The sequence below is a fragment of the Nyctibius grandis genome, chromosome 11 (assembly GCF_013368605.1).
Source record: "Nyctibius grandis isolate bNycGra1 chromosome 11, bNycGra1.pri, whole genome shotgun sequence".
NCBI lineage: Eukaryota > Metazoa > Chordata > Aves > Nyctibiiformes > Nyctibiidae > Nyctibius > Nyctibius grandis.
Window position 1 is genome coordinate 8,495,236 of NC_090668.1, and position 15,192 is coordinate 8,510,427.

Genomic DNA, 15,192 nt, shown 5'->3' on the forward strand with positions numbered 1-15,192 from the left:
TTTTTAGAGGCTAAAATGAACTAGAAACTGGTGTTTCTTTTGTTCTTTCACTTCAGTAACAGGAAGTGGTGAGCTGCAAACATTCGTAGAGCAAGTCTGGTGCCATGTGCTGCCACTTCCTGCCCAGTACCTTGCATGGCTAAGTACGAGCAACGCTTCGGTTACAGTTAAATTTAATATGCCATGGAAGACACTCCAATGACTACAGCAGTTCAAAAGTAATTATTGACAGAAAGTTTCCTTTATCAATGAGATCTTATTTTGCACAGTTGCACACTGGGATGTAAAAGTTTGAAAAGATGCTTAGGTGTAATAAAGAAGAGTCACAGGTCTAATAAAGAAGAGTCATTCGTGAATCAGAAAGTTCGACTGCGAAGGATCACACAGCTTTCACAGTTTTAAAATGCAACATGCAATGCTGTTCTCTCCAGTAGGGAGAAAAAGCCCAGAAACATGTGGATGTCCGTCTGAAATTACATTTTAGAAACTTTTAGAAAACACAGACCCAGAATAATTCTTAGACTGCAAAGGCTAACAGGGCAATCATTCTTAACTGCTAAAGCAGAGCCACCACACAAAGCCTGACAATGCTGGTGTCCATCTAGCAAGTCAGTATGTATTAGATATGGATGAAAGAGGAATCACAAACTTGCAGTCTGCATGGATGAAGTCCAAGTTGAGATCCGAACTGTGCATGGTTAGGACTGTAATTGCTTGCATTTCTCTTGCAGCATAGGGTAACAGCAGCTGAGGGCTTATTGTTCTTCAAAATCCTTTCAGATCCTTGCTAACTACAGGCCAGGGATGCATCCTCTCTCCTCACTTTACTGAAGGTATTTTCTCCCATAGCATCCAACAAAACTCTGTCAAAGAATACACTGAGCAGAGCAATCTGCACACTAAGGAAAAGTTAGTGTCATTAGTGCCACATGCAGACTTACACAAAAAAATACAAACGTGAGAGCTGCCTGTTGCCATATTTACCTTGTATCACTACGCAAAGCTAATGAAATTCACCAGTTAGGGTGTCCAACACCATGTAGCCAAGTATCAGAGGCCAGGGAGACTGGCCTCACCTAGGCCGCTTTTGGTTTAAGCCAAGAAGTCACGTTCATCTCATACACCGAAAGCTCTTACGCCACTACTACTGCTTTTACTACTCCACAACCTAGTTACATGTTCCTTCTTATTCCAGCCCACCTGGGCAAATTTTGCCCATAATTAAGCTGTAATGCAATAATTTTAAAGAGACATTGGGAAATGTTCCAAAGAGCTGCGTGCCAACACTGAATAGACAGGACCACCCAGCAGTACATATTGGGAGGTTCCTTTTCCAGCTTTAGTACCAACGGTTTTCTACTATGAACCATAACAAAACAAATCTGACAATTCTTACAGGAACGTAAGGACAAACTGAGCAGAGATGCTGAAACAGTTCATTTTGCTACTTTAGTTTTTAGAACACTAGCTTACTCTCAAGGTTGTTACTCTTTTGACCTCCCCTCCTCCATGATTTTAACCCTGTAGTCATCAGAGCTAGTATCTCAGAGTTTTCAGTGCTACAGAATCTGTTTCAGCTAGGTCTCCACTACAACTTTTCCCCACACAGTAACACTGTTTAGACTTACAGATTGTCTTGTTTCTTCTTTTAAACAAAATTTCTGTTGCAGAAAATGCTACAGCACATACAAACTAACCTTGCTGGTTGGAGCAAGTAAAATGCTGCAACAGTACCAGCAAATGCTTTCTGAAGGTAAAGGTTTCTCTGGTCTTCAGTCTGCTTAGCAAGAAGGCACTGGAAGAGCCCACGTTCTTGAATAATACAAGTAGCGAAAGACAGAAAAGAAACACATACAAACTAATGTAAAGAAAAAAAACCAAACAAACAAAAATCACTTAGTAGCCACTAGCAAGGAAATAGCAGAATTTTATTAAGTTCAATTCTTAATATTTAACTGTATTACACAGTAATTTATGTTAATTTTTCATGTGGCTCAACATCAGTTTGCAGCAGCTGGACCTTACATGTGAGAAAGCTGTATGATCAGGTGACGATTCTTGTTGATTTTAACTCAAGTTGATCTAATAGGTTTCCCATTTCACTAAGTTCATAGAGTCTGTATATTTAATAACATTTTTCTGGTGCAGCTGTAGCAAGAAATCAGCCAGGAAATCAATCCCTTTCAGGATACAAATAAACGTCAATCTGTGATAGCATACACTAGCCTGTGTATCTACCACAGTAAAGTATTTCTCCATCTCTGGCAAAGCAATATGTTATTTAAAAAAAAAAAAGTATTATTCAATGTACTAACATTTTACATAGTTTATTGGCTTTTTTTTTTTTTTAAATATACAAGCCAAGGGAATTTCAAAAAGTGATGAAACACCAAAAATTGGCAGAGAAGCTGTGAAAAAATTAATACCCATCCATCAAAGAACATAAAAGATGCACCACAGTATCAGGTCTTGTTTATCAAACTAAAAATTAAGAGATTTGTTTTGCATGACCTGCACATAATAAAAAGTCCACCCCCTTAAAGAAGTTATCTTTCTACCTATCTAAATCTTACCTTACTCTTTTGAAGTAAAATGAAATGGAAATAAAATATTTTTCCAATGGGATTCCCTGATAAACAGAAACTTTGTGGCACTTATCACCATCTGCATAGATCACAATAAAAAGGAATTCATTACAGGACGGGGAAAGGAGTCAAGGTACAAAGTCTCCTTACCCTTTTGAGCAACACAGCATCAGAACAACTGGAATTGATGCATCAACTTTCAAGCTGGGCTTGCTCAACTTCACAGCATTGGTCCTTCCTATCCTACTGGGTTTATATGTGGGGTTGTGGGGGTTTTGATTTTTTTCAATGGGCAGAGCTGGAGAGGGAGAAAATTTTGCAACTTCTTTACAGCAAGACACAACACGCAAGTCCCCAAGATATACAAAAGGAAAGGAAAACATTTTCCTGCAGTCACACAGAGTTAAGGCTGAATTGACAGCAACTCAGAAATGAGCAAGCAGATCTGTAACCTACCTCCAAAAAGAAGAAAGTGAGAAGAGACACATGATTGAAAATCAATATGCTTCAATTTGAGTTTGAATTCTGGGAGAGAATTACTTGGAAAATACTTCTCCCTATAGGCTTTGCTTCTTGTGAACAGCAAGTGACTAAGTTGCATAGATGAACAACAGAACTAGTAAGCAGCAGTACTTCTGTAGCATAGCTGTAACAGCTGGTATTGTTCTGTTGATTCTCCAAAGGATGGGTGTGAACTTCAGAGAGCTGTCACAAGCCTGTAATCTCCAAGATACTGCAGCAGTACGTGTTTCAGAACAAACTGCTGCCAGTGCATTTGCTTTTCATTATATTTGGAAGAGTTGTAAGCAATCAGTACTGAAGGACACTGAAGCACTCCACAAGACACCTTGCTCACCACAAGATGACAGACATGCAGATATCAGCACTGATCACACATACGAGCTTTGTGTGGACACACGTGAACAGAGCTGAAGAGTTTCAACATCTTCCATGCAGATTCCAAGCACGGTCAAACCTATAGGACAACACTCTTCCAGAAATTTGTTCTTTTCCATATTCATCCAACAGCCAAGGGACATCAATTTGTTCCTGCAGATTTTCCCCACAAGCTTACCCCGGGATTACTATTTTCTTTTGTTCTCAGCAGTAGGTATCGCAGGGTTTGGATTTAATACAAAACTATTTTTTTTTAATGGTGCTTTTAAGGGAATATTTTCTTGTGCTACATCAGTGTACTGTCTCAATATATAAAGGCAGATAAATGATGCCTCAGAAATCTGCTTTTATATTAGATCTTTCTTGAGGGATTTCTGTAAACGTAAGAAATGACCAAGTAGGAAACGAGATAAGTGTAAAAGGCAGGGTGGGGAACACTTGCAACATACCAGTGTGTCATACAGCCTCATGCAAAAGAACAAAGTCTAATCATTTTGAACTTGAACGTTTGGCTTTAGTCCCTAGCAACATCTGCAAGGCATTTTCAGATGATCTCAGCAATGTCTTGTATCACTATGTAAATTAAAGACGCAGTAGTCTTTTATTGCGACCATTCAAAAATACAGCAGACTAACATGAAGCAACACACCAGGGTGAAGGTCAACATTTTTTGAAAGTTGTAAGATAAATTTATTTTAGAATTATACACAAGTGCAATCAGTTTTACTCATACTTGCACAACTTCAAGGGACAAAGCTGTATTCTATTGGTTCTGGACAGCCCATAAGAATCCACAAAACACTACGAAATTCAGAGTGGGCTGAACAGGCTCCTTCAGGTTAGCTGGCCTTTCTTCATCTTACTCTTCACCCATACAAAGAATCTAATACTGGTGTCCTACACAATGATACACAGAGCAGTGTCTTGCACCTTGAAAGATATTAATACAGTAAAGTTTAAACACAGTACACTGGCAAAATAAATATATACAAATGGCTAAAGTAGGTAAGGCAATAAAGAACAGGGGTGCCATGTGTATACAAAACATAAGGCAGCTTCCTGCTTGTAAGACCTTGAAACTTGCTACTGAGATCAGATCAGTGCTCATAATGCTAAGCTAACTGCCACTTCCTTCAGCATGTGTCTCCTCAGCTAGGGTACAGCTGCCACTCTAAGCTTCCTTTCTTAAGATAAACTACTTTCTATTTAAAAGAGAACAAGGGATTCAGAATACAACTTATTATCATCATTAGAATTAGACCAACCTACACTTTGAAACATCCAGGTTTTTGACAGCTCAATCACCTATAGTGTAATCTGATCATCATACTAAGATATGAACCCAGTGCTCTTCAGCCACTTGTTCCTGACAGTGCTCCTATGAGCTCTAATACCACAACCATGCATTGCAGTGCTTCAGTGTTAACACAAGAAGATCCTGCAAAGTGAAATTCTCTTTTCAGCATTTTGAATTCAGGATTTACAGATTGCTTTGAGCAACCTTTGAATTGCATGATTTTAAACACCAAAAATACTTGAACCAAATGTAAAGACTATAAAACAACACAATAGTATAAACTTATTACTGCTTGACATGAGTAAAATAGCCAAGTGTCACAACAGCCCAACTTTAAAAGGGCTGGGTCCCTACAGAATGCCTTTCAGAGTTTACAGCCTATGTACTGCAGCTCTGTGAAAGTGCACAGAAATTAACCTGTGTCTACCTCTTGTTCTACTTTGAATGTAGAATAAGCTACACTTGGTGGTAACTCAGTTTCATCTAAAATAATTTTGAAATAGATTGAAATTGCACTACGGATACAGACAACAAAGTTTGTTTATTTTAAGGATTATTTATAGACTGACTGTCTCTAAGAGGAATGCACTAACTTAGCTGCTTTGAGAACATATTCCTTTCAAGCCAATGTGCAACTGGAGAGCAGCAAATGTTAAAATCAGCCAACAGACTTGAGTTGAGGCTACGTTTTCACCGCTAGCTGAAACTAGGGTAGATGCTGCCACTGAAGAGTCATGACCAAATCCTTTTCTCTTTTGATCAGGTTAGTTTTCATCTGGGTGAGCTCCATAATTCAGCTTACCATCATTTGTAACAACAACTGATGGCGTAACTTAGAGAACAGGTACACCCAGTCACAGCTCTCCTCCTTTGAGTGGCAGACCACAGACTCTGTTGAGACAATCATTAAACTAGTTACTACAGATCAAACGGTGGCGAGCAAGTAGCTTACAAGCAGCTCCACTGTGTATCCTACACCAGGCTATCACCTGACCAGCTGTAGCTCCATGCTAGTACCGGAATTGCTCTGCATTTCACTCTCCAACTATGGCTAGATATGGAACAGAAATGGCTGCAGCAATCTCCCAAGGACCTGGCCCCATACTCAACCTGTAATGAAGCAATGGGAGATTTGTGCATCTGTCATCTACTCTGAAGCTCTGCTTTCCCTCAGGTCTGTGATGTGCAGCACATGGCTTTCTACTGCACAGGAAAAAAACTTGCCATGTTTTAATGGGTAAGAATACTAGATTTTCCCATTTAGAAGGTGGCTTAGGCATACAGATATTTGATTATTCTTTCAGAAGCCCAGTGCTTAATATGAGGTGACGTGATTAGTCCTTATCAAAAGCATCATTTAATAGGTAAGACCCAAAAAACTTGAAAGTGGAACGCCCAGAACAGGAAAATATGATCCTGAATCTCCTGCCTGTAAATCAAACATGTTTGTAGATGTAGAAAACATAGAAAATGCTATCTATCTTTAACCAAGATAACTCTAACTGAATATTGCTGTCAGGGGAAAAAAAAAAAAAAAGAAAAAAGAAAAGAAAAAGCTTGCTTCATCCAAAAGTTAGCAACTTAAGCATCCAAAAGGTCAAAAAAAGTCCTTGTTAAAAAAAAATCCTATGTAACCAATACTATCCTTCCCACCAAGATTTAAAGCTCATTGTTCATTATTCGTATACAAAGTTTCAGTTGTGATAATAAGAACATGCCAAAAAGGTTAAGTTTGGGTTTGTTCAGTAATTTTTGGTCCAGGTGAACCTAGGTGACTGTCCAGTGAGAAATGGAAATGCCTCTTCTTTTTAAAACAGCTCTTAAAGTTTTAGGGCTCCCACTTGATCTATACTGAAATGGTTATTCAGAGTGAAGAAATAAAGACTTTGGGGGGCCCTACAATTGTCTGTTTAGAACAGAAGAGCTGCTACATGAAAAGCAAGCATACAGAGTGTCCCATAATTCACAAAGCAAAGAAAGAATTTGTAAGTCATTGATCACTTAGAGATAAAAAAGCCTTGCACAGTACAAATAACGCACTTTGTATCTTCTGTTCCAGCATTATCTATGATAGGTACTGCATACTTATCCCATCAGCTGTAGATTTAAGATAGGTATGGAAGATTTGATGGGAACAGTTAGTATGTACAGTTAACCACTGCTATAGCCCAACAACTTGCACTGCCAAGCACCTCCATGAGAGATTCAGGGTTATCAAGATAGGGTCAGAGGCAGAGGAAAAAAAAAGTTGAATTGAATAATGCTAGACAGAGCAGGTATAAATTACCATGACCACTATAAAGACAGAAGTGATTTTAAAAGATGAGCAGTGATAAAATTTTTGAAAATTTCAAAGGAATGCAGGAACACCCCACCCATTAAACAGATGAGACTTCAGAGGCACAGACCTGCTAAAACTAGAAGGAAAAGTACATAGAATATGGCTATTACCAGCAACATAAACAGAGATAAAAATGCCAAAAAAAAAAAGCACCCATCAACAATGGTAGTAAGACAGGTGTTAGCTTTGTAACTGATACTCTGGCTGAAAGGATCTTGGTTATCTATGAAGATCAACATGTCTCATCCAGTAAGAATTATCTTGTTAAGATAATTCATCTAATCTAGGAATTGCAGTTATAGTCTGAAATATGGTCATGTTTTACAAGCGTGTAGAGTACCCAGTGAGGCAGCAAACTCAAGCCAGAAGTCAAAACAAAAGGCTAAAAGTTACTGAAGTTATTTTTAAAGATGGCATTCTCAACAGACTTTGGGAACATCATATTTGTAGAAGGCTTTTTTAAACCCATGTTTTTACATGGGGGTAAGTATGTGGGGGGTTTTTTGTTTGAGAAGCAAAGGACACAAGGGAAGAAGGGCTGCTTTATTTAACTTCTTACGTGAATGACAAAATAGGCCTTTTTTGAAAGGCTTTTACTACCTAAATTAACAGGCAAAACCCCATAACTTATTAATAAAGGCCATACTTGTCTTTCTGGCACATAACAGTTTTGCTTTGCTACATTCTGCAAGGTTCTTTTAATGGCCATTTAATATCCTTTTCCTGCATTGCATATTCTAAGTACTCCTCTCTAGTCACTTCTGCTAAGCCAGAGAAGTTCTTCCAGACAGCAGTTACTCTGACTTACTCTATCTTCCTCCTTCCTTTCATGCTTCGGTTGACACAGATACCTTACTTCATCTTTAATCCCCTCAGAAGTCACACCATACAGACAAGACATTTTGTTTCAGTAAAGGAAAGCTATTTCTCTCTGGCAGATAAAAGAAAGGAGGATTGCAGGGAGCGGGGGGGTGGGCATACTCCTATTAGCGACCAGACTGCTTTAAACATTCTTAGATGTTGCCATACATATAAGAGAATGCCACCGACATTCATCATCAGGTCTTTTCTCTGGTGCCTAAAGCAGTAGAGTCTGTACAGCAGCAGCAAAACTAATACAGATCAGTTGAGACTTGGTCAACTGTTTGTTCTTCCTAGCAGAAGAGAAGTCCTCCGAAACATGCAGTACTTTACTTGCCTTCAAAACTACGTACAATCTAATCAAAAGTCTCATAGCTCACATTTAAGAGGAAAGCTTACTATAAACCACAAGATTAAACTGATATCCCATGCAATTATTGGTCAAAAACCCTTTAAGAGGTACTAAACTACATCCCCCTGCAACCCCTGTTGGGACATGAAGCTGCTGACTTAAGTTTTGAGTTGCAAGTCTGGCAACTAAAAGCCTCTGGATCAACTCTGCTTGTACAAGAGTCCTACACTGTGCAACTCTGTTGAAGTTGCTATTATTCACAGTTCATTCTCACTAGAAAAGGATCAGATCTGTTTTATATATCTACAGTCAGCTTGATTGACTGGGCACTTAAGCTACCATAACATTCAATTAAAGACAAAAAGCAATATAATATCCTTTGAATTACAAACAAACACCTAATTTCTATCACAAAAGACGAAATAAAGCATCACTATAAATACTGCATTAATTCTTCATCTATTATGAATTTCAGTTAAATTCTGAAATAAGTCAGTTCAAGATGTATTTCTGCTAAAAGGATGCCCTATTGCAGAAGGGCTAGGAAATCCTTCCAAAAAAGTAAATAAAAAATTCTCAAACAAAAGCTACGTCTTCAATATCTCTCTCAAAGCCTGTATCAATCAATCAGTACATTTGTTCCTACATTAAGTCAATGTTAGTCTGTGTTCTTTGCTTTGCATTCAAACCAAGTCACAGAAGCAGCTCTAAGCTGCCCTCCTGTCACTCAAATAACCAGATAATGCATAACCAAGATAGACCTCCATCTGCCAAATAGGAATAGGCATGAAACAGTTAAGACATCTGTCACGCCGTTTCAGAGTAACATGCAGCAAGAAAGCTGCAACAGCATTTTTAACAAAAGGCAAACAATTTCACTTACATTGTTGGTCTGTTGCAGAACATGGCAGGGTAACGCAATCTCATCAGCAGATGGAAATCAAAGTCTAAGATGTCTTTTGTTACCAGCTGGGCGTTAATATCAAATTTAAGGTCACAAGAGATACAAACTTTAATGCTTTTTGATCAACACCAGAATAATATCTTGCTGACCACCCATCACATACCTTGAAAACCAAATCAATCCTCCAGTTTCATATCTACCTCCATAATGCTGTCTGCCCCTATTGCCATGTAATCCCTTGACCTCCTCACGCTGTACTGAAGAGATACCCAAGTCCCAGATCCTATAAACCTTGCACACGCACTTCCATTCTGCATATATGAATAATGGTGCCACCTGAGACACTTACAACTAGTCTCAGTCACTTCAAAGTCTTACTTACAACTCATTTATTGTAACAACCATTAATAAAGTACTACTGACAACTCCTTCCTGACACTTCCCTCCCTTTGCTCATCTATCATTGATGTTTGTTTTCTTCTCCAGCTCCTACCATCTGGAGAAGTCCAAAAGAAATTGATTGAATGAGGACAGGGAATACTGAAGCTTAATGAGAGGGTGGAAAAAAAAACCCCAACAAATCAACAACCGATCTTTTGTCTATCATACAAGTAACCATGGGGAAGAAGAGTAGAAATATTCAGTGAGGCGTAATTTGACTGGAGTACACCAAAAACAATTTCCATTACATGTTATAGACATGGAAATTTCACTGCAAAAGGGAAGCTGGTAATTTTGCTTGTCAAAGTATTTTTCATCAAAGTGTTCAAAGGTCAGCATACACGTGCTTGATTGCTGGAGTAGTGTCCTATTTTGCAAGACGTAGGCTAAGGAAAAGTTACTTCTGTAAAATCAACAAATTGTTTCAACTCTCAGATACAGTACTATCTCGTGTGGGCAACTTCCTGCCAAATGCTGATATCATCTTGGATTAAAGAAATAAATAGGTCAAATTTTGTTTCAGAGTCAGCAAGCCTTTGTACTAAGTCAGAAATGCTATCGGCTAAAAGATACGACTACTCTCATAGAAACCAGTTTTAACAAAAAGTTGAAAGGAATGCAAAGAATAAACCTCATTATTTGGAATGATAAACCCAATCCAGTTTTACCAGACAGCACTACTTGAACAGCAAGTTAAGATACTTAGAGACTGCTAAATTAATGCTGCTTATTCTTGTACACCGCACTGAAACTACTAGCAAAATGCGTGAGATACTCGAAGATAAGTTTTGCTTTAGGAGCTGTTGAAGTGTGAAAATGAGCTGACTCAACTGCATTTTATTTTCCATGTAGAACTTGCAAAAGCAAAAGTTTCCACTCAGGAAGCAAACCAAACAAGATAACCTCACATAACACATCCCCATTGTAAAAAAAGTTTTACCCCATGTTAACAGTGAAAAGCTGATCCTCACTAGGGACCACGGCAGTATTATGACTTGTCAACCCTTTTACAAGTTTTCCAAACAGAGCTACAGAGCCCTATATAAAAAAATTAAGGTTGCTGAAGGCCAAGGACCTGTCTTGCCTAAAGCTGTTGAAGGCTAATCTGTGTTTTCACAGACTGAAGACACATCACTTAGAATAACCAAAAGGATCATCTGAGAGAAAGATTGCTGGTTCACTTCTCGTAACGGGTAGCAAAGTTTGCTGAAGGTATTAGTTATGCCAGGTAGTCAAGAAAAAGACAGGAAGACTCTTGAACCAAGAGTCACACAAAAAAGAATCAAAAAGGTCTGATAAATTATAAATATACATGCACTGCACTTCCATCTGACATCTTATGCAACTGTTGGCCACAGGACACCAGGCTGGAAGACCTTACTGTCTGAATCAATACAGCCATCATTACAGAATGACCAAAGTCTTGAGGAGAAAAGTCAAGGGACCATTTGCAAACCTCCAAGCAATCTACATGGATGTAGCCTTACAGGCATGTTTTGCATGACAGCCGAAGAGAAGGAAATCTGCAAAGCACGACACAAGTGTATCATGCAAGATGACAAAGTAACTACAGTTCACTATTGACTCGCTTCTATAATATGAACACTGAGGCTAAGTAAAACAAATATTCTGTAATAAAACAGTATTCCCATATCCCCCTCCTACTTTCTTTTTTCCCCTTTTGGAAAGTGTTTCCATTGCTCTGGTAACTGAAGTGCTGTGGTTTAACCTTGTCTAAATTACTAAACAACAATAGGAGTGGGAAATTATAAGAAAGATATTTGGTGCTTAGACATGATATGGTGTGCCTTTCATCATGGCAACAAAGTTTGCTTTCATTTCTGGATGTAGAATCTAAGGAAAAAAGTTGAAACAGTTAAAAGTTTAACCCCATGTGGTTAATAAAAAAACTCTAAATGACTCACCTCGCTCACAAATAGCATTTACATACATAATAAAATTTGACATCAACACATCTCAAGCATATGCCTTCTCAGACTTCTACAGTTTAAACCAACTCCGATCTTGTTAGGAGAGAGACAGACCAGAGGAGAACTAGGGCATCACTAAGGGCACACAACATCGTGCGTGTTAATTAAAGTCATTGTGAATTGAACAGACACTGTAACACTGAGTACCATCATATTGCAGAATCCACTTTTTGGAGAACAGATAAACAAAACAGCCTGGCAGCTTACACTTCAGGAAGACTCTGTACTCAATTAGGAATGCGAATCTGGAGACATTGCAACTTCAACTGGCAGGGGGGCCTGTTTGAGAAAAGCATTGCATCCCCACATCTCCCTCCACACCATGGTTGGCTACACTTTATCGGTCAAGGAAAAAAAAACAGAATTGTTAAAAAGTGGAATGCCCCTAAGCTCATCGGATGTATTAGTTATGACTGTAAAACTGACTAGTATTGAGCAGCCAGCACACACTGGCAGAGAGAGCCCATGAGCACATCTTCAAGAACAAGCAGATTAGATCTACGTGATTGACCTAAAAGTAATACAAGCAGTACATGAGGAAGATTGAAAAAACGCAAGTATTTTTATTTAAGCATACGTCAGCACTTCATGAATAGTTTCACTATTTCCCACATTGTCAACTTTCCTCTTTGTAGGTCCTTTGCTGAAAAATAAAAGAGACTGGAAGAAACAAATTACAAGGAAAACGTAACTGTGAAATCACAAATACTACCTATGGAATCAGAAGTATGACTCAATTATTAGTAACTTTCTTCAAGTTGAACAGCGGTGATAAGACCCTTGTGAAAGCAAACACAAAGGAAGGAAATAAGAGCAAATCCTGTATTTACTGAATAAGGGAAGAAAAAACAGCATCATATTCACAATCCTCAAGACTTCAAAGCGAATCAGTAAGAAAACAAAATATCAAGGGGCTAAGCAGTTCATCATCAAGAAAATGGTTGGAAGACAAATGCACCATTTATGCTAGCCATCTCTTTATAAGTATAAAGAGGTATTTTATATTTAGTATGGTACCAATGTAGGATTTTTTTTAAACTATACAGGCATTTATTAATGTTTATTAAGCCTTTTATTCTACCACAGATACAGCAAAATAGCTTTTTAGGTAAAATGCTACTCAGGTCTTGATTAGCTGGTGTTACTGATGCAGCATTTTGAAGACGGTTGCAGAGAGAAAAGGAATGTGCCATTTTAATTCTTCAGAAATTTTTTTTTTAATGCAGAAAATCTGTTCTTAAAGCGTTAGAAATGCTAGCCATGCCTCATTTAGTCAATCGCATTTGTCTAAATAAAAATTTGTTTCTGCCCTGTGCACCAAGTTCAGCACAATAAAATGCCTGAAGAGGATACGGCATTTGGGTAACATAAAACAAGTCACATGTTATTCCACCTCACCTTTAAATCAACTTCCTTCCAATAAAGAGTCTGCTCATTCTCTTCGTGTTATTCTTCAAAGCCAGCATTAGTTTAGCCCTCCTAAATGCTAGCAACCTCCACTGCAGTCTACCCCTTCATCCCGAAAACAGTGCACTTCATTTTAAAAGTGACCTCAACTACAAGTAACTAACCATAAATCTCCTCTTGTCAGACGGAGATTTCATTTCAGCAATATCTCAGTGAAGAACATGAAAATTTTGCTTATGTTTAATTCAGCAGAAAGTATTTAAAGTCTGACAAATCTTACAGAAATATAAGCCACAGCAGTCTGTTTTGATATATCACATCTCGGTGCCATTAAAAGAGGTTAGTTGAGCTTTAGAAACCCCCTTTTCACCACCAAATTTATAACTGAGCTCAACTTTTGTCAAGGAGGTTCCTCTCTCTAGTCACCAAGGAGCTTCTAAGTCTAGTCGACTAAGGAGCTTGAACAGAACTACTCCAAACCTCAAAAACGTGAGCTACACGTGTACGAATACACATACGCACTTAGAACAGTTGAGAAAAGAAGAGAGAGTTAAACTATCTGCCGAGAGCAGTTTAGTCACTGTCACTACACAGCTTCGCATGAGCCAGTTAGCTTAAGCAGTCCAAACCCTCTTTCACTTTCTGAAAATTTATATCTAAATATGAAACGACCTACAACGAAAAAGCAAGAAAAACCCAGAGAAACACGATCCTGTGCAACATTCTGGCTGTTGCACAGGACTCGTCGCTGATCCAGCCCTGCACACGCCATCGCTTAGGCAGCCCCACGGAAACATCACTTCCACTACCCGCACAACAACAGCCGAGCGGCCGCAGGGCTGCGCACAGCCCAGGCCGAGCCAACTGTTGCTGTCGCCGGGGCCGCGGGAGGACCGGCTCGCATCCTGCGGGTCCCTGGCGGGGGCCGCGCCACCGAGCCGCCCCCCGGCCCTCCGCACCGGGCACGGACCCTTCTGCCGCGCGGCCTGCCCGCACCGGGGCCCCCGACGGGGACGGCGGGAGCGGCGCTCCCGAGCGCGGGCGGGCTGGGCTCCCGCTCCCCCCACGGCGGCCGGGGCACGCCGGCGGCGCCCCGGCGCTTCCTCACGCACGGGGCCCGTACCGGCCGCGGGGCTCCCGCCCGCTCCCGCGCAGCGGCCACGCACAGGCCGCCTAGCGCGGCCCCAGCCCCGGGTGGCGAGACGGGCGGCACCCCCCGCCGCCCCTCCCGCCCGCCCGGCGGCTCCTCTCCCGGCGGGAGGGCCCGGGCCTGGACCCTTCTCGCCCCCGGGATGGCGGCGACGGCCGGCCGCGGCCCCTCACCGATGGTGGAGATGAAGGTGGTGTTGAAGGCGTCCTCGCTGAAGCGGAAGAGCAGGCAGGTCTTGCCCACGCCCGAGTCCCCGATCAGCAGCAGCTTGAACAGATAGTCGTAGGTCTTCGCCATCTTCCCTCGGCCTCGGGCTCGCCGCCGCAGCAGGAGGGGGCGTCCGCGGGAGGCAGCGGGAGGGAGGCAGGCACGGAGCGACGCGCCGCCCCGCCCGGCGCCACTCACGGGAGGCAGCAGCGCGCTGCGTCACAGCGCGCCGGAACCGCCCCGGGCCCGACGGGAGATGTAGTCTGCGGGCGATGGTGGCCGGGGACGACGCGGCCGGGGGGGGGGGGCGCTTCGCCCCTGCCGCCGGCTGGAGCCGCCCCAGGAGCGGCACACGGCGGAGCGCAGCGCGCTGTCGGCGCCCGCACGGCCACGGTCCCGGAGCATCTCCCACTTAGGGGTCTTTAACGCGGCGGCTCCGCAGGCGCTGCCGGCGCGGCCGCCGTGCGCGGAAGCCGCGTGCTGTGCGGCGGCCGCCGCTCCGGCCCGCACGGGCGAGAGCGGCCGCCCCGCGGCTGCCTGCCCCTTCCCTGCCGTGCCGGAGGGCCCTGCAGGCAGCGCTTGGCCCCACGGAGCCCGGCACCTGCCGGCCACCTCTCTGCGTATTTCCATGTGAACACAGATGAGGCCGCGCTTTGAAAACCTACGCGCGCTGACGCGCAGTACGTTAGCGCTCAACGCGTTGGGTCTGAGACCTCGCACTCTTGGTGCCCAAATGGCAGCAGATGCGTGAGTTTTCTA

The 15,192-nt window shown here is 41.8% G+C and overlaps 1 protein-coding gene across 7 annotated transcripts in view; it reads right to left on the minus strand.

Moving 5' to 3' along the window:
• The window catches only part of RAB8B (RAB8B, member RAS oncogene family), a 31,235-nt gene extending 16,602 nt beyond the window's left edge, over positions 1 to 14,633 (minus strand). For all 7 annotated transcript variants that reach the window (XR_011048962.1, XR_011048961.1, XR_011048960.1 and 4 more), the window contains exon 1: positions 14,400 to 14,633. Coding sequence is in view for 4 of the 7 variants with exons in the window: in XM_068410237.1 (XP_068266338.1) it covers positions 14,400 to 14,523 (124 nt within the window). In the remaining 3 variants the exon portion in view is untranslated. The remainder of the gene's footprint in view (positions 1 to 14,399) is intronic.
• Positions 14,634 to 15,192: the final 559 nt, after the last annotated feature.